Source organism: Zootoca vivipara, chromosome 13 (genome assembly GCF_965207765.1).
Source record: "Zootoca vivipara chromosome 13, rZooViv2.hap1.1, whole genome shotgun sequence".
NCBI lineage: Eukaryota > Metazoa > Chordata > Lepidosauria > Squamata > Lacertidae > Zootoca > Zootoca vivipara.
Genome location: NC_142596.1, coordinates 44,543,363 through 44,564,774, shown reverse-complemented (window position 1 = coordinate 44,564,774; position 21,412 = coordinate 44,543,363). Strand labels below are relative to the sequence as shown.

Here is a 21,412-nt window from a genome sequence, read left to right as displayed (position 1 = left end):
GTCTGCCTCATCTGTTCTGTTGTGAAGACAGATGCAAATAATTCATCCAGCCCCGCTGTAATCTCCTCCTCTTCCCTTGTCACGCCTTTGACTCCCTTGTCGCCCAAAGGTGCAGCAACCTCTCTAGATGGCTTCCTGCTATGAATATAGTTAAAGAACTACCTGTTGCTGGTCTTGAGTGCTTTTAAGAGTGCTAGTGTGGTGCCGCTGACTTGATATCCAATACTAGTCCTACTCAAGAGTGGACCCATTGAAATTGGACTCAACGGGTCCAATAATTTCACTGGGTTTACTCCCAAGTAGAACGACCCCATCTCTTTCCTGGGGTAGTTTTCTGTCTGCAGATATGTTGTTATGAAGAGGGTTTCTCAGAACTAGACCACTACCACGGTCTGAAGCAGTGCATGCCCAATTCGAATAGGCTAGGCAAAGAGTGGGGGACGAGTTGGCTCCTTTCTTCCCACCAGTCGCAGCTTGCATGAGCCACAGTAGTTTCTGCAGGCCCATGTCCTGCCTCACTGAAGGCTGTGGAACTCATTCCTCAGCGCCAGTAGGGGGTGGGCCAGCCACAGCTGCTTCTACAGAAGACAAGGCACGGAAGGCATTTTACGATAATTTAAACTTTATTCAGCCAAATATACAAGTTTTGCTTCCAATTTGCATCTGTTCCAACATGTTGCACAATCAAGAAAAGAGTTCTCTGGTTTTGCAGGGCTGTGTTTTGTTTTTTGCACTTAAAAAGTCACTATCACATTTCAGAGGAGAAGGGAAGAAATTAAGGGTGGCTTCTTTTTTTATAAAAAAAAAGGGGGGGGGAGAGAAAGGTAGAAAGTGGAAATAAAAAGACCAGAACAGCCACACGGTCCAGATCCAAATGTGTTTTTATTTCTTTGCTGCTCCACATTCCAACCCCGCAGGCCGTTTTTCCGACGAGTGCCTATCGCAAACACGCGCCAGCATTTTGGATTTGCGCCTGCATGCCAAGACTACTGACCCCCACTCCCCTCTTGCAGCCTCGCTGAAGCCCTACCTTCCCCCGCCCCCTCCATTATGGCTCCAGCTTTTTCCTGCCCCCCCCCCGATAGGTAATCTCGAATTTGAAATACAGCAAAATCGTTCGGTTTATAGCACCCCCTCCTGAAGCGGCTGTGCGGGAGAATCGCTGCCCTCGCGACTCCCGCGTCAAAGGATTATAATAGCTTGCCCACCCCACTTGTTCCCCCCCTCCCCACCCACCCCTCCCTCCCCACCATGGAATTCTGTGCCCAGATGAAGACGAACACGCTGCTGGCCAAGTGTCTCTTAGGAGGGAAGAGGACGCCGGTTACGGCCGTGCTCTTCACGCTGCGGCGTCGCCTTCTGTGTGTGTGAAGCCTCAAAGAGTGCCCAGCAGGCGCCAGCCAGGCACAGTTCCTGGGACGTTCCCCTCCTCTCCTGTGGCTGGCGCTTACTTGTTAAGGGACAGGGACTGCAATCTTTTGCCTGCTGAGGATGCATCGTCTTTAGCTGGCGGGTGAAAAAAACAGAGGGGGAGACGCAGGTTTATAAAAGCTAACCAGGCATTGCATCGCAGGGGCTTGGACCATGTGACCCCTTTGGGTCCCCTTTCTACAGTTCTGCATAAAAAAAAAACCCCTGCTCCTTTGGCCTAGAATGGGGTGCTGTTGAAATTTGCCAAAGCGGCTACAACCAGTGTGGTGCAGTGGTTAAGAGCGGTGGATTCGTAATCTGGGGAACCGGGTTCGCATCCCTGCTCCTCCACATGCAGCTGCTGGGTGACCTTGGGCTAGTCACACTTCTCTGAAGTCAATCAGCCCCATTCACCTCACAGAGTGTTTGTTGTGGGGGAGGAAGGGAAAGGAGAATGTTAGCCGCTTTGAGACTCCTTCGGGTAGTGATAAAGCGGGATATCAAATCCAAACTCTTCTTCTTCTCCTCCCTATTCTCCACCAAAAAACCTTCTTCTCTCCGCCTCCCCCCAAGGCTAGACTCTTTAAGGCAGGCATCCCCAAACTTCGGCCCTCTAGATGTTTTGGACTACAATTCCCATCTTCCCCAGCCACTGGTCCTGTTAGCTAGGGATCATGGGAGTTGTAGGCCAAAACATCTGGAGGGCCGCAGTTTGGGGATGCCTGCTTTAAGGTGTCATTCCTTGAAGCCCCACTTCTTGGCTGCTTCCTTCACCCTATGGGAGCCATCAGTTTCTTCCCTTTGGGTCTTCTCTCAAGCAGGATCCCACTCCTGGCCAAGGCTTGGGTATGGGGTGGGAGAGAGGGCAAAGGGAAGGGGGCACCTAAAGACAGGGGTCTCCAGAGAACCCTCATTCCAGAATTAGCCCCATCTTCCCCCCCCCCAATGTGTAATTTCTCTCTCTTCTTTTTTGGTCTCTCTATGTGTGTTTTTGGAATATACATGTGGAATGGCAGCTGCGTTCCCGCCCCCACCCTCCCAGTGACCCACAACCCCCCCTCCCTTTACAACCATAGTGGCTTTGCGCTTGTCCGTAGTACTGTGTATAAGGGAGATACTGTGGAGAAAGTTGCTCACATCTCAATGCTGGGGGTGGAAGTATCAAAATATGGAAGCAACATATTCAATAAAAAATAAATAAGATGGGGTCTTGAGGAGGCCAATTTGAACCCCTGAGGTTTGGGCCTTTGGCTCAAAGGCTTCCTTACCTTTCCTTTCTTCCTCTTTCTTCTTGGCTGCCTCTTCCCTCTGTTTCCGGATGATGGCTAGTCGGGCGAGGTCTGCCTTGGCTTGCTCTGTCTTCCCGGCGAGGTGCATCTTCATGTACCTCTCTTTCGCCTTCTGTTTCTCGATCTCTTCTCTGTTTTGAGGGGGGGGGGGAGAGGAACAATCCAGCGAAGGAGGTTTTAATCAGAGTTCAGAAGACACTCCTTCCCACACAGACACAAGCACAGCTTAAAGGAGGCGACAGAGGGCCCAAAGGAAACCTGGAAACTTGCCCGAGGCTTTTGCCAGCACCCGGAATATCCCTAAACAGAACCACAGTTAAACTTGAGGATGTGACAACGGCCCATCTGTTTGCATTATGCTGCTGCCATTATCACAGGCTAGGGAGCCACCGCAAGGGAGAGGCTCCTGCCTTTATGCCCTGCTGATGGTCTTCCTGGAGGCATCTGGCTTGGCCCCTGGGAGATACAGGATGCTGCACTAGGTGGACCTTGAAGCTCATCCAGCAGGACTCTTACCTCTTTTATGTCCCTCTACCTTTTATGTCCCTCTACGGGACGCGGGCGGTGCTGTGGTCTAAACCACTGAGCCTAGGGCTTCCCGATCAGAAGGTCAGCGGTTCGAATCCCTGCGACAGGGTGAGCTCCCATCGCTCGGTCCCAGCTCCTGCCAACCTAGCAGTTCGAAAGCACGTCAAAGTGCAAGTAGATAAATAGGAACCGCTACAGCGGGAAGGTAAACGGCGTTTCCGTGTGCTGCTCTGGTTCGCCAGAAGCGGCTTTGTCATGCTGGCCACATGACCTGGAAGCTGTACGCCGGCTCCCTCGGCCAATAATGCGAGATGAGCACTGCAACCCCAGAGTCGGCCACGACTGGGCCTAATGGTCAGGGGTCCCTTTACCTTTACCTTCCCCGCTTCCCCACCTGAACAGCATACTGTACAGAGCAGTGACTACTCTGGATTTCAACACTAGATAAGAGGGTATAGCTCCTCCTCTGCATGCAGAAATCGCAGCTTTGGTCTCTTGTGTGCAGGTTGCCACAGACACCTTTGGCACCCCCAGCCCCTCTGCAATTGGCCTTGCTGTTCTTCCAAACCAAAATGAGTTGGAGGAGGGCATGGCGGGGTGGGACTATCCACAGCTTGAGAAAGGTTAATCCTGCCTTCCCCGGCTGCCACCCTGCTTGCATGGCAATGAGGTTTGAAAGAAGCTTCAACGTAAAGAATATTTCAAGCCTAATTGTGGTGCACATTTTGGGGGGGGGAATTTAATAGGGAACACCAGTAACCCCCCCCCACCGCCAAATGCCTTCCCATGCCACACAATTACACCTGAAAAAAACTCTTTTTGCAAGCCAAAAGTGAGGCTGGGGCAGGTGGGCTGGCCGTTTCTCTCCAGCTGCAGTTTCCAGGAAGATGGTTAAGCTTCAAAAACCCAGATTTTTTTAAAGCCTAATTGCTGAGGGAGGAGGGCCAAGTATGCTGTAGAACAGGCATCCCCAAGCTGCGGCCCTCCAGATGTTTTGGCCTACAACTCCCATGATCCCTAGCTAAGAGGACCAGTGGTCAGGGATGATGGGAATTGTGGTCCAAAACATCTGGAGGGCCGAAGTTTGGGGGTGACTGCTGTAGAATTTACATCTGGGGTTGCAGTGAACTTGGTTAGGTGGGTAATTACTGCCCATGATGGTTTCTTGAGTTCCAGATGTGTCCACAGGGTTGGTGGACCCCCCCCCCCAATACTCTCTGGAGCAGCAGTTTTAGTAGAGCATCTCACTGCCTGAGACCTTGAAGAGTAACTATCAGAGCAGCCATACAGCGGCTCTGCTGACTTGTTTCTGCAAGGGGAGGCGCTTGCACTGGGAAGCCAGCGCCCCTGGGTTTTGAAGAGCAAGTCAAATAACTGGGACAGCAACTAGAGCCTTCCTGTTGCTCCCCAGTCTCTCCATTGGCTTCTCTTTTGCAGGCCACTGTATTCCCAACTCAGTTCCTCTCTGGCAGTCTCCGCTAAAGGCGCATATGCAGAAAGGCGAGAATACGGACAGATCAGCTAAGGCGGTGAATGCACCATGTCCGTAGTCAGCCAAGAGGTGAGGGCTGCTTCTCTCAGCACAGTTGGGTTGGCATGGAGAAGGGGGTTAAAACGCAATTTATCCTCCCTTTGCTCTGGGACAGGCCCGTTATTGCTCCTTGACAGTCTTTGGGTTCCCAAAATAGGGAGCAGGGAACCACAGGCTCCAAGACTCCTACACACCCCCAAGCAACGCTTCTCTGAGAATCCCACAAGCCAGAGGGGAGGAAAACACCTTACCGTTCTCTCCGCGACAATTCCCTGGGGCTCTCCATATCTATCTGAGTTACTTTTTTGGCTGTCTGTGCAACGCGGTTGGGATTCTCTATGTCTATCATGCCTTCCACGCCTTTGTGCTTTGGCTGGAATGGAAGAAGACGAGAGGGAAACGTGAGCAGCGGCAACTTCAGGTGGGCGGAACAAACAACATGTAAAAGCTTATGGTGGTGTGTGATGCTTTGCCTAAGGGGTTGGACAATTTCTAAACTCTCTAAAAGCTGTTACACACTTTTATTCGGGGTCCTTACTTCCTTGCAAAGTTGGGGGAGGGGCTGTTGCAACAGGAAAATGAAGATCTCCCTTGATTTCCTTTTACTAGTTCCTGCCTCCATCCATTCTTCTCTGACTGATCATAGGCTTAGGGCAGTGGTTTTCAACCAGTGTGCCAAGGTACCCTGGGGTGCCTTGAATGATGGTCAGGGGTGCCATGGGCAACACTGTCCCCTGTCTGTCATTCCTTCCCTCCCTCCTGCGAAGCCCTCTCATGTCTCTGCCTCCTGAAGGCTTGTGCAGCTCTTTGCTGCTGCAGCCCTAGCTATAAGCTCTGTAGGAGAATGGTGCCTCTGGGGCTGGTCAGGGGATACTGGTTGACACGACCTCAGAGGAAGCAGGCCAGCCAGCTAGTCTGCCAGCCCTTGCTGTTGGGAATGGACAGACAAGTCCCAGGCCTCTGTGGGGCAGTGTGAGGAGGTACCTCTCTTTGGGGCAGGGGGGCAGCTGAGACCAAGAGCAACAGCAGCAGGGTGAGGGGCTGCCAGCTCTGCAGGCAAGGGGTGACATAGCTGGGCTCCTGAGCCCCACAGGGGAGCTGCAGAAAGAATGTAGTTGGTCAAGGGAGCTGTGGACTCAAAAAGGTTGAAAACCTCTGACTTAGGGGATTCAGAGGCCCTTGGGGAGTCGGGCTGCAAAAGCCAACCCATTTCCCCTGAATAAACAGTAAATTGCAAGAACTCAGGCCAGGAGGAAGATGAATTTCAAGTAAGACTTCAAAAGGTTTTATTTATGTAATGATAGGATGAGTTCAAATAAGAATCAATTCCAGTATGATAGTGAGGCAAATAAAAATTAATTCTAGTGAAAAAATCCCAGGACAAGGCCCTGTTTCGCCAATTCTTCATCAGCAAAGTTTTAATGCTCAGAGTGTACCAAGTATGTTTGCCTTGCTAGCTCAGACTGTTTGCAGCATTTAAAACCCATTTTCCCTGCCTACAACAACCTTCTCAAGGTTTTCCCAAGCCCATTGCAGCAGAAGATGGTTATCTGACCTGGGGTGGGGGTGCGGGCTCTTCTCCAGTTGGTTGCTGGGTTCCCTCTGGAAAAACTGCTCAGGGAATGGGACCCATCCATTCCCTCTCCGCTCCCCCTGCTTCCTGCTATGTTATCAATGCATCCCAAGAGAGACAGGGGTGGGGGAACTTTTTCAGCCCAATTTCTCTCTTATGGGAATCTTCCAGGGGCCGCATGCCAGCGGTTGGCGAGGGCCAGAAAAAATGTGGGTGGGGAAATGGATGCGGTTTCTCAGCTTCATACAGTAGATCATATTTCAGCAAAACATAACTCATGAGTTTTCTATACACCTCTCTCTTTCTCCTGTCACAGTATGAGGGCACGTCCCAGCTAGTCAGAAGTACACTATTGTAGAGCAGGTTGGCAAAGGGGAGGGGGCATGGCTTTGGGGGAGTCCTAAGAGCCACACAGAAATATCTAGAGGGCCACATTCAGCCCCTGTAAGAGCTCAGCTGGAAGAAAATCAGCCCTCCAGGCTGAAGAACTTAGCAGCAATCAACTGAATGAGAAATCACCTGAATTTCAGAGATTAACATGAACTGAGTATCCTTCCATGGAACATCTCATTAGTACCTGGTAGTCTTCATCGTCCTCATCCTCTTCTTCACTCTCATCTGAATCTAGTGATTTCTCCTTCTTTTTGGGTTCGCCTGTTGCCCCATCGCCGCCTTCCTCTTGTTCCTCCTCCTCCTGTGGAAGTGAAAAGCATTATCCGTGTGGGGCTACCACAGAGTAGAAGTTACAGTGCGAGTAGCTCCTCAAACCGCTCCTCATCCATGAAGCTCACTGGATGATCTGGACCAACAGCCTCCTCTAAACCTAACCCACCTGTCAGGGCTGTTGTGAGGATGAAATGGGGAGATCCATTTATGCTGCCCTGAACTCCTTACAAAGGATAGTGGACTATAGATCTCGGAGGTGGCCGAAATTCATTGGATTCTGTGAGCAATAATTAAGCGTTTGAGAGCTAGTGTGTTGTAGTAGTGAGAAAGTCGGTTTGAGTAAACATCGGTTCAAATTCCCACTCAGCCACAAAGCTCACAGGGTGTCCTAGAGACAGTCACTCGTTCTAGTGTAGTAGTAATAAAATAATAATAATAATAATAATAATAATAATAATTTATTTAATAATAATAATAATTTATTATTTATACCCCACCCATCTGGCCGGGTTCCCCCAGCCACTCTGGGCGGCTTCCAACAGAAAAATAAAATAAAGTAATATGTTAAACATTAAAAGCCTCCCTAAACAGGGCTGCCTTCAGATGTCTTCTAAAAATCTGGTAGCTGTTTTTCTCTTTGACATCTGATGGGAGGGCGTTCCACAGGGCGGGCGCCACTACCGAGAAGGCACTCTGCCTGGTTCCATGGTTCTCGCAACGAGGGAACCGTCAGAAGGCCCTCGGTGCTGGACCTCAATGTCCAGGCAGAACGATGGGGGTGGAGACGCTCCTTCAGGTATACTGGACTGAGGCTATTTAGGGCTTTAAAGGTCAGCACCAACACTTTGAATTGTGCTCGGAAACATACTTGGAGCCAATGTGGATCTTTCAAGACCGGTGTTATGTGGCCTCGGCGGCCGCTCCCAATCACCAGTCTAGCTGCCGCATTCTGGATTAGTTGTAGTTTCCGGGTCACCTTCAAAGGTATCCCCACGTAGAGCGCATTGCCGTAGTCCAAGTGAGAGATAACTAGAGCATGCACCACTCTGGCGAGACAGTCTGCAGGCAGGTAGGGTCTCAGCCTGCGTACCAGATGGAGCTGATAGACAGCTGCCCTGGACACAGAATTGACCTGCGCCTCCATGGACAGCTGTGAGTCCAAAATGACTGCCAGTCTGCGCACCTGGTCGTTCAGGGGCACAGTTACCCCATTCAGGGCCATGGAGTCCTCTACACCTGCCTGCCTCCTGTCCCTCACAAACAGTACTTCTGTCTTGTCAGGATTCAATCTCAGTGTACTGTACTGCAAGGGGTTATTATGAGGATGAACGAACAAAGTACTGTACCTATCCTCAGCATTTCCTTGGATGCAAAGGTAAGAGGTCAATACTAATAAAGATGTTGCAAGCCTTTGCCCAACATTAAGGTTAAATGATCTTCTCTCATTACGGAAAATGTAGAAGCCTTTTTTATAAAAAAAATCCCCGTATTTGTAGATGGGAGGCTGAGAGAAGAACTCTAGTCTGCCTGTGTCAAAGGAAAGGGTGAACCAGGCGACTTCCCATCTCACAGTTCAACTCGTGCCTGCTATCGCTACCCCGGCTGTGAAAACCGCAGCAGACATACACTTACCTTGGCCTTCTGTTTCTCTGCTTGCAGCTGAGCATCAATCTCCTCGGGGCTTGTGTACTGCCGTGCCCGGCCTTTGTGGCCTCCTTTCCTACCTGCAAGGAAAGAGCCAGTTTAGGGATTTGAGATCTACTGGTATAGGGCAGTATGCAAATTTAACAACTAGCAAACAATAAAATAATAATATGACTTCAGACAGCCGCTGTTGTCCTCGTCTCCTCACTCTCGGCTTGGTGCAGTCAACCAAGCAAGTCCAGACCAAAAGGTCTAGGCAGTCGAGTGTCCTGCCCCTTCTGCCCAGTTGCCAACCATGTGCAACAAAACAGGTGGACTCAACTCTTCATCGGCACCAGCCGGCATGACTAATGGATGTGGATGATGGGAGCTGGAGTCCAGCAATGTTTGGAACACACTAGGCTGGAAAGGTTGCCCTAGAACAGGCATCCCCAAACTTCGGCCCTCCAGATGTTTTGGACTACAATTCCCACCATCCCTGACCACTGGTCCTGTTAGCCAGGGATCATGGGAGTTGTAGGCCAAAACATCTGGAGGGCCGCAGTTTGGGGATGCCTGCCCTAGAATGTCCCAGCAGCCAATCATCATCATTGTCAACATCGTCATCATCATCGTACCCTGCCCATCTGACTGGGTGGCTTCCAACATATATAAAAACATGACTTCCTGCAGAGCATGAAGGATGAGGGAACCGGTGGTTCCTTCAATTAGGATCCAGGGGATAAAAACCACATACAACCACAGGTGGCAGCCTTCCACAATCTGATGCCCTCCAGATGTTGGACTGCAACTCCCATCATCCCTGGCTATTGGCCATGTCGGCTGGGGCTGATGAAGAGTTTGAGGCATGTACACATATATTCATAGTGACTGGTAACTTGACAGGAGTCCTGCAATACCTGGAAAGTTTCAAGGAAGGCTGGCTTGAGGCAAGAGAAAGCTCAAACCAAAGAAAGGCTGGAGAACTTTTCAATTGGCAAGTCCCAGCGGTCCTGGTTCTTTAAAACCTTCTATCACCCCTCCAAACCTTGTCATTCTTCCCAGCAGGGAGTCAAAGCGGTCCTTTCCATCTCATCCTGGACATATCACCGCTCAACCCATTGCTCAGCATGGAATTCTAAGCCATGATGGCCCACCACTCGGCTTGTCCACAGCCTTCCTGTAGGATTGGGAGTCACAGCATCTCTGTCTTCCTCTCGCTGCCTGCCTCATGCCCTGGGCTGCAGGCCAACTACAAATCCCACAGCTGCTCCATACAGTCAGGCCACATCGGCAATGCCACATTTAAAGCTGTGTCATACCACTTGGAACAGTCATGGCTTCCCCCAAAGAATCCTGGGAACTGTAGTTTGTTAAGGTTGCTGAGAGGTGTTAGAAGACCTCTATTCCCTTCAGACAAAATACAGTTTCCGGGGTGGTTTAACTGTCAGTCCCTCTTCCCAGGAAATGCTGGGAATTGTAGCTCTGGAAGGGGAATAGGGATCCCTTCCAGATGGCAGCGGCTGGATCCCAACAGCATCTGGATGGACACAAGTTCCCTGTGCCTGCTCTATGTAGCTGGAAGAAGCAGTATATTATTTGATAAAAGTAAATGGATTAAAAGCAAGCTTTCCCACTCAGCTTCCACTGTGTGCATGTCAGAAAGGAACTATTTTCACTTGCTTTCCAGAAGAGTAGCCGCACTATTCTGTTAGTCAGAGAGGTGGGGGGTGGGGGGTGGAATCCTCTGAATACTTATTTGAGAATAATACCATTAAACCCAGTGGGGCTTACATCTGAGTAGACCCATATGAAACTGGGAATTCTAATGCGAGGTAGAATTCAAGATTGTGCTCATGTGAGCAAATCTGCCTATAAAGGACAAACAGTGGGAACTGGATTAAAATAAAAATAAAAATGGGGAAAACAAAGATTTCAGGCTGCTTATGTGCCACATACTGAACAAGGATGAGCAGTCACTGTTTTCATTCCCTCGTACCTCGAAGCTGCTGTGTCAGTTGTGTTGCTCTATCATTCCCTTACCGTATTTACAGGCAATGCCCCCCCTTCACTTGAAGGTGTCAGGGCAGAAAGACACAAAGTCAAAACTAAAACAATTGCAGAGAGAGCTGAGGGGGCGGGAGCAATTCAAGGAGGTTAATCTAAAAATGTGAGGTTAGGAGGAATAAACACCTCCTCTCTGCCACTATCTTTTTTGTTTGGAGGTGGATGTGGAGCTGTCCAGCCAGCATAGCCAAGAATGGAGGGAGATGCAGTCCTACAGCATCTTGTAACAATTCCTGACCTGCGTTGAGTGAAGCTTCCTTAATTTAATTCCAACTGGCCTCACAAAACCTCTTACTGCTAACTGGTTCACAGAAGCCAGTTTGTCTGTCATACAACCCTGACACTTAAGTTGCTTTAAAAAAACCCCGAAAAAAAACCCCAAACAAACCAACATTTTGGAGCTGCATCCTCCAACGCACATGGAAGTTGCTACTGCAAGATGCTCTGTGGCTTTAATAAATCTTTAATAAAAATACATTTTTAAAAAAGCTGCTATGTGGCTTTGAAAACAATCAAATGCAAAGGACTTGGGTCAACCAACAGTTCTTAGCTGAATAGATCCTCCATGTTCAGAAGCAATTTAACACAGAGTACCAGGGACAAACAAGAAGAGGGGTGTGCTGCTTTCGTGCCCTAGTGGCAAGCTTCCATGGGGAATCTGGAAAGTCCTTATGAAAAACAGAAGACTGTATAATTTGGACCTTTGATCTGACCCAATAGAGCAATTCCTGAAACACTTCTGTTGCTTCAAATACGGATATCCAGCACCCCAGCTATAAATGCTCAGTGTTTGTAACCTAGCCATCTCCTGCCTTGACGTTTTTTGAACTATGCTTTGCTCTTGTACTTTTGGCCAGATCTGCTGCACTGAGAGAGCACCAGGTATTGCAGCTTCCATTTCTTTCAGGATGTCATAATGCTCCAGTGGCAAACCTCATCATGCTCCTCTTGCAGATCCAGCAGGGCAGAGAATCCAAGAGCCACCACGAGGAAACCCTGATTATGGAAAAACTAGCATTCATTGTATGGAAGTGAGAGCTGGACCATAAAGAAGGCTGATTGCCGAAGAATTGATGCTTTTGAATTATGGTGCTGGAGGAGACTCTTGAGAGTCCCATGGACTACAAGAAGATCAAGCCTATCTATTCTGAAGGAAATCAGCCCTGAGTGCTCACTGGAAGGACAGATCGTGAAGCTGAGGCTCCAATACTTTGGCCACCTCATGAGAAGAGAAGACTCCCTGGAAAAGACCCTGATGTTGGGAAAGATTGAGGGCACAAGGAGAAGGGGACGACAGAGGACGAGATGGTTGGACAGTGTTCTTGAAGCTACAAACATGAGTTTGACCAAACTGCGGGAGGCAGTGGAAGACAGGAGTGCCTGGCGTGCTCTGGTCCATGGGGTCACGAAGAGTCGGACATGACTAAACTACTAAACAACAAAAGCATTCAGGGAAGACATCCTGGCAGAATCCCTTGGAAATAGTTCAAACTGGGTGTGGTGCAGCTTCAGGGCTTGTGCTGAATGTGCAGCGGCAAGGCAGCCTCTCCACTGGGGGGGGGGGCGGGGAGAGAGAGGCAGCAACAAGCTCAGTCATGCCTCCATCTTCACTAAAAAAAGGTCTGGCGAAAGCCAAGCGATCAGTTTCTTTTCTCTGCCTATTGCAGTCTCCTCCACCTGGCTCTGTGCCACCGCTTCAGACAGGCAGAAATGTCAACTTCATATATACACCCTTCACTTCTGAAGAATTAGGGATGTTGTCGTTTTTAACCAACCAATTTAGCTAAATGCACAATAGCCATGATAACCTTCATTCTGAAATGACGTACACACACACAAATTAGCACCAGCACTCATCAAAGCAACATGACTGCTTCTGTTTCCTTCCTCAGCTGCCACTGGTGGTGGTGGTTAAGAATGAAAGGCATGAGCTGGTAGCCTCCAGTACAAAACAAGCCCCATATCTAGCCAAGTGCCCACTGGCTTCCCTTGTTCAATCCATTCTTCTCATGGGGAAAACAACACAGGCTTACTCAAAAAGTGGGTTGGGGGACCTGTGGTTCTCCAGATGTCACTGGAGAACTCTCATCAACCCAGCCAACTTGGTCAATTGAAAGGCATGGTGGGAGTTGTAGTCTAAATAATGGAGGCTCCCCAGCTCTGTTGCAAGGACAAATCTATTATGTGCAGCACGCTTTGAGCCCTTCTCAAAAGGACTATAATTATATACTGATTAGACTCAACCCCCTCAACCTCTCAGGGGCTCCTATCTTGATCCCCAGTCCTCCTCTCTAGGTGAGGACTATCCAGCCAGAGGGTTTCCTTTTTAAAAAGTCTTGCTGTTAGCTTTTGGCCTGCAATTTCATACAGAGACTTTTGGAAAGTGTTTATGGAGTATATTACACAAGGTTGCAGGTAAGCAATCAGAAAAACTCGGAAGAGCAGCACTACTGGATCAAACACAGGAAGCTACCTTATACCAATTCAGACCATTGACCTCAGTATTATCTACACTGATCGGCAGCAGCTCTCTAGGGTTGCAGACAGGGGGCTCTTCTATCTGAGGCCCATCCATGAGAGGTCTGGAGGGCAGCAACACAAGAATGGGCTTTATCTGAGGTGGCTTCCCATTTGTAGGGCTTGCCGATCAGAAGGTCGGCAGCTCGAATCCCTGCAACGAGGTGAGCTCCCACTGCTCAGTCCCAGCTTCTGCCCACCTAGCAGTTCGAAAGCACGTCAAGTGCAAGTAGATAATTAGGTAGGGAAGGTAAACGGCGTTTCCGTGTGCTGCTCTGGTTCGCCAGCAGCGGCTTAGTCATGCTGGGCACATGACCTGGAATCTGTATGCCGGCTCCCTCGGCCAGTAAAGCGAGATGAGCGCTGCAACCTCAGTCGTCCGTGACTGGACCTAACAGTCGGGTCCCTTTACCTTTACCTCCCCAGGAAAGCTCATCTGGCACCATCTTTATATATTTTTAGGTCCCAGGCAAAAACTTTTAAAAAATAACTAAGCCTTTGGCCTTTAACTACCTGTGGCCTTTTAGAAGTGTGTGGGATGTTTTTTTTATGTAACACCCACCCGCCCACCCTGTTTTAATGTATCTACCGTGTTTCTCCAAAAATAAGACACCGCCTTATATTTATTTTTGCTCAAAAAACCACACTATGGCTTATTTTCAGGGGATGTCTTATTTTTTCCCCTCCTCCTGCCGTGGCCGGCATTGCTGCTGTACCTATCACTATGTCTTATTTTCAGGGTATGGCTTATATTCCTTGAATACTTAAAAATCCTGCCACGGCTTATTTTATGGCTACGTCTTATTATTGGAGAAACAGGGTATGTGGGGTTTTGTTTGCTTGGCTGCAGGTTGCTTTGGGTTACCTTGGGCAAGATAAAGTGACTAACAGATTTAATAAATACAGCAGCAGCAGCAGCAGCAGCCACCACCTTGGGAGATAGCAGGAATTGAACCTGGAACACTCTGGGGTAAGGCTCAGTGAAGTTTGGTCCTTTCTATACGACACGAACAAAGAAAGCAGCCATATACTGAGCCAGACTACTGGGTCCATCTAGCTCAGTGTTGTCTACACAGATATTCCCAGCCCTAACCTGAGAAATGAACCAGAGACCTTCTGTTTTCAAGGCAGGTGCTCTACTGCCAAGCCACAGTGCTTGCCCTTCAAGCTCAAATTACCGTTTAATCTGGCACCCTACTGCTAATAGCACTGGTCAGGCAGGTGCCTTCCAGAGGTCGTATAGAAAAGAACTGCCTTGATTCTTAACATTGGAGATTTAGGAGAATATGTGATTTAATGGGAAAAGTTCAGGGGCTATTCCACACCCCCTTTCCCTTCTGTACCTGTGCAAACCAAGTGCCTGAATCAGCCCTCAGCTTCCTTCCCACGTGGCTTTTTTTCTTTCTTTTTGTACGCATGCCCTCGCTTTACCTGATGCAACTGCCTTGATGCTCAAACCGCAGCGGGGAATATAAGGCAGCCTGGTACCTTTTAGCTACTGTTATGGAAGGTTCCCCAAAATCGTGATTTGGTGAAAAGTTGGGGGGGGAGAGTATAATCAGGACAGAGCCCACTGAATGCATTCACCCCACCCCAACTTTCCTCTCCCCATCGTTTCCTTCCCGGCATTTCTAAGCTGCCTTTCACCGCAAGCCCCCCTCGGGAGGCAGCTCACGTGGATCATCAAAAAAGCACCAAGAGTCGTTAGGTTCACGACTAGAAAACAGCAGCGCAGACCGTCTATAACAAAACATGCATTTTTATTTTTAGTTTAAAAAATACCCAGACCAGAGCCTTGCCCAAAAACAGAACAAGATGGGTTTCCAAGGCGCACGAAAAGGCAGGCAAAGGAGCAGCTTGGAGGGAGGGAGAAGAGACTGCCCCCGCCATCACCCTCACGATCCCCCCACCCCTAAGAGGCGCCCTCCCTCCCCCTGTGCCCCCCTCCCAGCACCTCCAGGTCTTTAGGTCGGCTCTTCCAAGATGTCCAAACCCCTCAGAGGGTCCCCAGGGAGGGAGAAGAAGAGAGCCCAAGTTTCCCCCCTCCAGCCAGCCCAGAGGGGAGCCCAAGATGGCAGGGGGCTCCCCGGTCCCTCGTCCTCCTCCACCCCACAGGGCCAGGCCACAAGGCCGCGGCCGACTCTTGGGCCTCCCCTTCCGGCCGGGCTTACCTCCTTTGGGCATAGCGAGGACGATGGCGGCGACTCCGGCTACAAGCGACTCTTTCCTCCCCCTCCTCACTTCGCCCCGAGCTTTTGCCGCGACCCGGAAGCGGAAGTGGAGCCGGCCCTACGCTCAAGTCTATGCCCCCCCCCCCGCGCGCCTCTCTCTGACACACGTTTCGTGTGCGCGGGCGGGCGGGCACGCGCTGCCTTCGGGGCCTGGCTTGCGGGGTGCCAGCGTAGGGAAGCGGCGGCTGTCCGCGGCGCCGCCTGATGGAAAGCTCGGCATTACAAAGCGCACTCCGCGTCCGTCGAGAGAGGCTTCGAGCAGTCCGCCTGCCTCGCCTGGCGGCTCCGGCCGCCATCCGTGGAGTGACTTCTAGACAGGCGTCGACGAGGACAGCCACCGAGGGAACCTCCTTAGCGTGACGCGAGCGCGAGAAAGGGCCTTTCTCGTCGCGGAGACGTCATCGCGAGGCGACGGAGAGCTTCGAGGAGGCGGAAGAGCTCGGAAGAAGCAAGTCTCCAGTAGCGTAGGAGCTTTTTCTTTGGGGGCTCTCTAGGGGAGGGTGGGGGTCGCAGCCCCTTCATTTGACGAGTTCTCTTTCTGGCCGGCGCACTTTTTTGGGGTAAGGTAAGGGCCTCCAGTGGTGTGTGGCAGGCAGGAATTTATGATGATGGCATCCTGCCGGGCAAAGGTTTCATTTGTTGGATTTCTACCTGCTCTGCAGCCATTAAAGCAGGCTTGGGGAACCTCTTGCTCTCTGGGTGTTTCTGAATTCCTAACTCTAACTAGTCCCGGCCACCGTGGCCAGCAGGGATGAAGGGAGTTGGCAGGGCCGGATTTAGGTTTGATGAGGCCCTAAGCTACTGAAGGTAATGGGGTCCTTTTTATCTCCAGCTGCCCTTTGTCAACAACAAATTGCCGCTGTTTTTTGTGTTGAACCTATGCTATATGGTAATTTATGGGCCTACAGTAACAGGTATCTAAAGCCATTTTATTTGTTTTCTATCTTATACTTTGGAAATGTACATCCAGTTTTTTTTTCCTTTAATATTTTTTTGGGGGGGCCCTAGAGAGTGGGACCCCAAGCTATAACTTTTTTAGCTTATACATAAATCTGGCCCTGGGATTTGGTGTCCAGCAGCAGCATCCAGAGAGCCACAGGTTCCCTATGACTGCATGAAACGATAGACTTGGGCACCGATACATTAAGCGGTACCTCCTTCCAGGTTGAGCTGCCCTGGTGCTAAAAGGCCAATCTATGGCCTTTGAAATGTTTCTGGGGGCATTGTTGTTGTTATGTTATGCATTTTGTTTTCTTATAAAGTGCCCTGTGATCTTCAGATGAAGGGTGATACGTATATAAATTTAATAATAAACAATAATAACAAATTAATAAAAAAGTATATGTTCAGATAACCAGAGGGAAATGGGAGGGTGTCTTTTGGTTGTTAATGCTATGGGGGAGAACTTAGGCTATTCAGACACCTGGTTCAAAAATATGTAAAAGGTGTGCTCTAATTTATAGCGGTACACATTTTATTACTCCCTTATTTTTTCCAGATTTCCCCCCCTCTCTGCTGACAAGATGCCCAAGGTGAAGAGGAGTAGAAAACCTCCTCCAGACGGCTGGGAATTGATTGAACCAACCTTAGATGAGCTAGATCAAAAGATGAGAGAAGGTGAGTAGCAGAGTACTAATTTGGCTGTGAGCATGAATTGTATAATAGAACAGCATATGAGCATATGGCCTTTTTGGCATATTCAGTATAGGAAGCCCATGATGGTTTGTACACAGATCCCAAGTTCAGTCCATGACATCTCCAATTAAAATAGAGATCCCAGATAAGATGCATTTATTTGGCACTGCAGTTATTAATGGTGTTTTGACTAAGAACAGTGCAGTTTAGGCAAGACACATTTACTGTTTTCCTTTTTTCATATTTCTCTTTCTTTGTATGGCTTTAAAAAGAGGAAAGGTAGTTTGTTTGGGTTTTTTAAATTATGCTATACTTAACAGCTGATATTGGCTTAATGGTGGATATCAGAAGAAGCCTTTTCAGTGTCCTTGAGCCAATAATTTTATTGAACAGGAGAAAAAAGAAGAAAAAAGGGATAAGGCTTTTGATGGGAAAGAACAGAGTTCAGAAGTGGAATTTACAACGCCTCACAGGCCAGCAGTTAATTATTAGTTAGCACCTAGTCTTCTCAGTGTTGTACATATAATTTGGCAAAGAAATGGTGCTTACCAGAAATGCTTGTAAAACCCTGGGAATTGTACCTACCTTTGGGAGTTCCCTTTTAAAAGGAAAGAAAGACCAGTTGAAAGGAACAGGTTGTGTTTTTTTTTTTTTACACCTAGGACTGAAAATAAAAACCAAAAGGCAGAAAGAGACTTTACAGTCCTTGAATTTTGTTCTAGATTGGACTGTGGACTTAAAAGGCACCACTCACGTTCAAAGAGATGATTCATCTTTGTTAACCTTGCATCAGTTAAAACGGTATCTGGAATGGGAACAGTTCTGCCTAAGAACTTAGAAAATTACTGTGTTGAGTAGTGATCCGAGTACAAATCACCTTTATATACTGCAGGTTAAATGTGATGACTGAAAACATTTGTTGGTTGTAGCAAAATGCTACATGAGAATAGAAAACTATAGCATATATTCTCCAATGAATTCTCACATCCTATTTATCAGATTATACGATGTTTTCCTTGTATTTAGCAATATGAAATAATGGAGATGTAATGAACATTTGAATTAACTGGCAAAATTAACATGTTTTCTGCCCTTCTTCCTACTTTTCTGCAGCTGAAACTGAACCGCATGAAGGGAAGAGGAAAGTAGAATCTCTCTGGCCTATCTTCAGAATTCATCACCAGAAAACACGTTACATTTTTGATCTCTTCTATAAGAGAAAAGCCATCAGTAGAGGTAACACAGCAGTCTTTGATCTTTTAAGGACAAATGCATATGCTTTATTCAGTATGGCTGGGAAATGTGCTTGGGCCGGTCTGTCAAATGGAAAAAGAAATACTAACCTTTTTAGAATGTAAAAAGGTAAAGGGACCATTAGGTCCAGTCATGACCGACTCTGGAGTTGCAGCACTCATCTCGCGTTATTGGCCGAGGGAGCCAGCGTACACCTTCCAGGTCATGTGGCCAGCATGACAAAGCCGCTTCTGGCGAACCAGAGCAGCACACGGAAACGCCGTTTACCTTCCCGCTGTAGCGGTACCTGTTTATCTACTTGCACTTTGACGTGCTTTTGAACTGCTAGGTTGGCAGGAGCTGGGACCAAGCAATGGGAGCTCACCCTGTCGCGGGGATTCGAACCGCTGACCTTCTGATTGGCAAGCCCTAGGCTCAGTGGTTTAGACCACAGCGCCACCTGCGCCCCTTTTTAGAATGTAGGTGTGAGCAAATTCTGCCAAAGGTCTAGTATTTTTTGTTTGCCACTACTGCGCTTTCTAATTATCTCATCCTCTCTCTCTCCTGCACAGAGTTGTATGAGTATTGCATTAAAGAAGGATATGCAGACAAAAACTTAATTGCAAAGTGGAAAAAGCAAGGTTACGAAAACCTCTGCTGTTTGCGCTGCATCCAGACCAGAGATACCAACTTTGGAACCAACTGCATCTGCAGAGTGCCCAAAAGCAAGCTGGAAGTGGTAAGAATGTTGTTTTAAATAAGCCCCCAGGGTCATTACAACAGTTCTTTCTGCGTCCCATTTCTTTTGCCTTTTTGTGCATCCCCCCAAAAAAATCTGGTTCATGCAAATAAGTAATAGTGTGACCTCTGGAAATCCAAACCACATGAAAGGCAAGGGTTTGTTACTCCTCTTGCTAGAGACCTTATTTGTCTCTGAACCTTAGACCCACTTTCTCATTGGGGACAGTTTGCCAGTGAACTCAGTAGGACTGGATGAACAGCCTCATCCTGTTACGTTGTGAACCGCCCTGAGATCTATGGGTATACAGACTTATTGAATGAAATAATAATAATAATAATAATAATAATAATAATAATAATAATAATAATTACATTGATCTTTTCTGTGAACTGCCCTATACCCGGAGGTCTTCTATAAATTCAAGAAATAATCAATTCAAGAAATAATCTTGTGGTTCCACCAAAAATGCTGTTTCTTTTTTTTTTAAAATATTTTTATTAATTTTCCAATTAAAACCAATTATATCACATTCAATATTTCAAATTATACACATATATATATCAATCAAACCGAATGTTATGCCAAATCATCTAAAGAATTTTTTATTTGGGTTCCCATGCTTCAAGAAATTGGGAATTCCTCGCAACTGTCCACTGCCGTCTTTTTTCTAAAGTTCAAATCGTCCTCCAAGTTCATAATAATCCAGATCTTCCCCTTACAGTCACATAGATGTTTTCCACTTTCATCCGATTGTTTCCCAGCTGCTGAGATAAATATCAAACAAAGTTTCACAGATGTTCTTTCTCCTGTGTGAGTTAATCAGTCCAGCCTCCCCATAAATCTTCTTAATGGAGCTCCCTGTTGCGTTGAAGCAGCTCGAAGCAGCGCCATCTTAAAAAGCTCAAATCACTTTCGTTTTCTCTCATAGCCATGAAGATTTACGATCATTATAGAATTTACAGCTTTTCCAGGCAGGAGACCCAAACATCAAACCATAAACTCTTGGTAAATTAATGGATCTCCTTGCCCTATAGCTGAACTTAGCTTCAGGTCGCTGCTCCAATTTAAAGTGCGTCACAGCTCATAAATCCTCCGAACGCGTCCAGAACTCCTTCCGTCCGACTAGGGGGGGGCTTTTCTCATCGGCAACTCCACATCTTTAAAAAATATGCTCAGTAACAACAGTTATAAAGTTCAACTCACACAGTCTTTTGCTTCTCTTTCACTCCAAACAAGCCAGGACATCGCGTCCGGGAAGGTACGAGGCAACAATATGAAGAAAAAAAAATAAAAACTCACTTCCCTTATCGCTCCGTCCCCCATCAATCCTTCTTCCAGATGCAGGAGTCAAAGACTGTACTGCAAAAATGCTGTTTCAAAGCTGACCACCCATCGTATCAATGTGTCTCTCTTACTCTATGAAATGTGAAAACTTCTGGAAATCAAAGAAAAAGACTGCAGAAAGATTTGCAGTCTCATTTCCTGGCTTTTCTAGCATTCCAACATCTTAAAGGGTCTTTTTAAAAACAAGCAAGTTATAAGACAGTTTTGAGAGAGTCCTATCTTTTAAAAAAATTGGTTCTTGTAATAAATGTTCCACCCTGCAACAGTAGTATGGAAGTCAGCAGGAAACAGTGTATCTATTCTCATAAAAGTTTTCCTAACCAGCAATATTTCCTTTCTTCTTGTTCTACTGTGTACTCAGAGGCTTGCTGTGACTAAAATGCTGATTTCATTCTACAGGGAAGAATAATTGAGTGCACTCATTGCGGGTGCAGAGGCTGCTCTGGATGAAATACTCCGCGCGCCCCCAATTTTAAAGTTACCCTTCCCTTTTGAGGAGTTCTTAAATGGCTGGTTCATAGTCAATGACTGTTCTTAAGAACCATAATTTCTTTGTCGTAAGACCCGGCGGTGAGTGGATCTCCAACAACCTGAATCGTAAATGCAGTAAAGTGTGTTAATGTCTTGTATAACTACTTTATTTTAAAATAAAGTCTTGCCTATGGCCTCAGCAGATGGTTTGTTTCATTCTGTGCTGCTACTGTTACCTTTACGAATTTGTTTTCATAATAAAGAACATAAATGAAACTGGACCCTCCTTTTTCCAGGGATAATTTGGAAACATGGGGATAAAGTTGTTTAATAATTATGCTTAGTAGTATTGGATTGGGAGACATGAGTTAATTCAGATTATACATCAATCCACTAAAGAGCTGAAACAATGGAGGGCTTATTTCTTATGCATGGAGACAAGGACAAGATATATAAATAACTACTTACATCACCTTATTTATATTGGGTGGGAGAGGGAATAAGGGTGGCTTTAAATATGTTATACTTCCCTAGGAGAAGGCCTGTCAATTA

General features: G+C 47.5%; 2 protein-coding genes across 6 annotated transcripts; one reads left to right on the top strand and one right to left on the bottom strand.

The window, feature by feature from the left end:
* Window positions 1-604: 604 nt before the first annotated feature.
* PDAP1 (PDGFA associated protein 1) lies at window positions 605-15,460 on the bottom strand. Its single transcript, XM_035132356.3, has 6 exons — window positions 15,376-15,460; window positions 8,630-8,721; window positions 6,909-7,025; window positions 5,010-5,131; window positions 2,679-2,830; window positions 605-1,506 (listed from the first exon to the last, which is right to left on the bottom strand). Exons 1-6 carry the CDS (start codon window positions 15,386-15,388, stop codon window positions 1,448-1,450), a joined length of 555 nt encoding a protein of 184 aa, XP_034988247.1. The 5' UTR covers window positions 15,389-15,460; the 3' UTR covers window positions 605-1,447.
* Window positions 15,461-15,840: 380 nt separating this feature from the next.
* On the top strand, window positions 15,841-21,059 carry BUD31 (BUD31 spliceosome associated protein). 5 transcript variants are annotated; one of them, XM_035132360.3, is made up of 5 exons: window positions 15,841-15,883; window positions 16,934-17,052; window positions 18,184-18,306; window positions 18,876-19,042; window positions 20,789-21,059. In XM_035132360.3, the coding sequence occupies exons 2-5, from the start codon at window positions 16,959-16,961 to the stop codon at window positions 20,837-20,839; spliced, it is 435 nt and encodes a 144-aa protein (XP_034988251.1). In that variant the 5' UTR covers window positions 15,841-15,883; window positions 16,934-16,958; the 3' UTR covers window positions 20,840-21,059. The 5 variants fall into 5 exon arrangements, with proteins under 5 accessions (XP_034988251.1, XP_060138551.1, XP_034988248.1 ...); XM_060282568.2 differs by having other exon boundaries at window positions 15,841-15,894; XM_035132357.3 differs by having other exon boundaries at window positions 15,841-15,899.
* The last annotated feature ends 353 nt before the right edge of the window (window positions 21,060-21,412 follow it).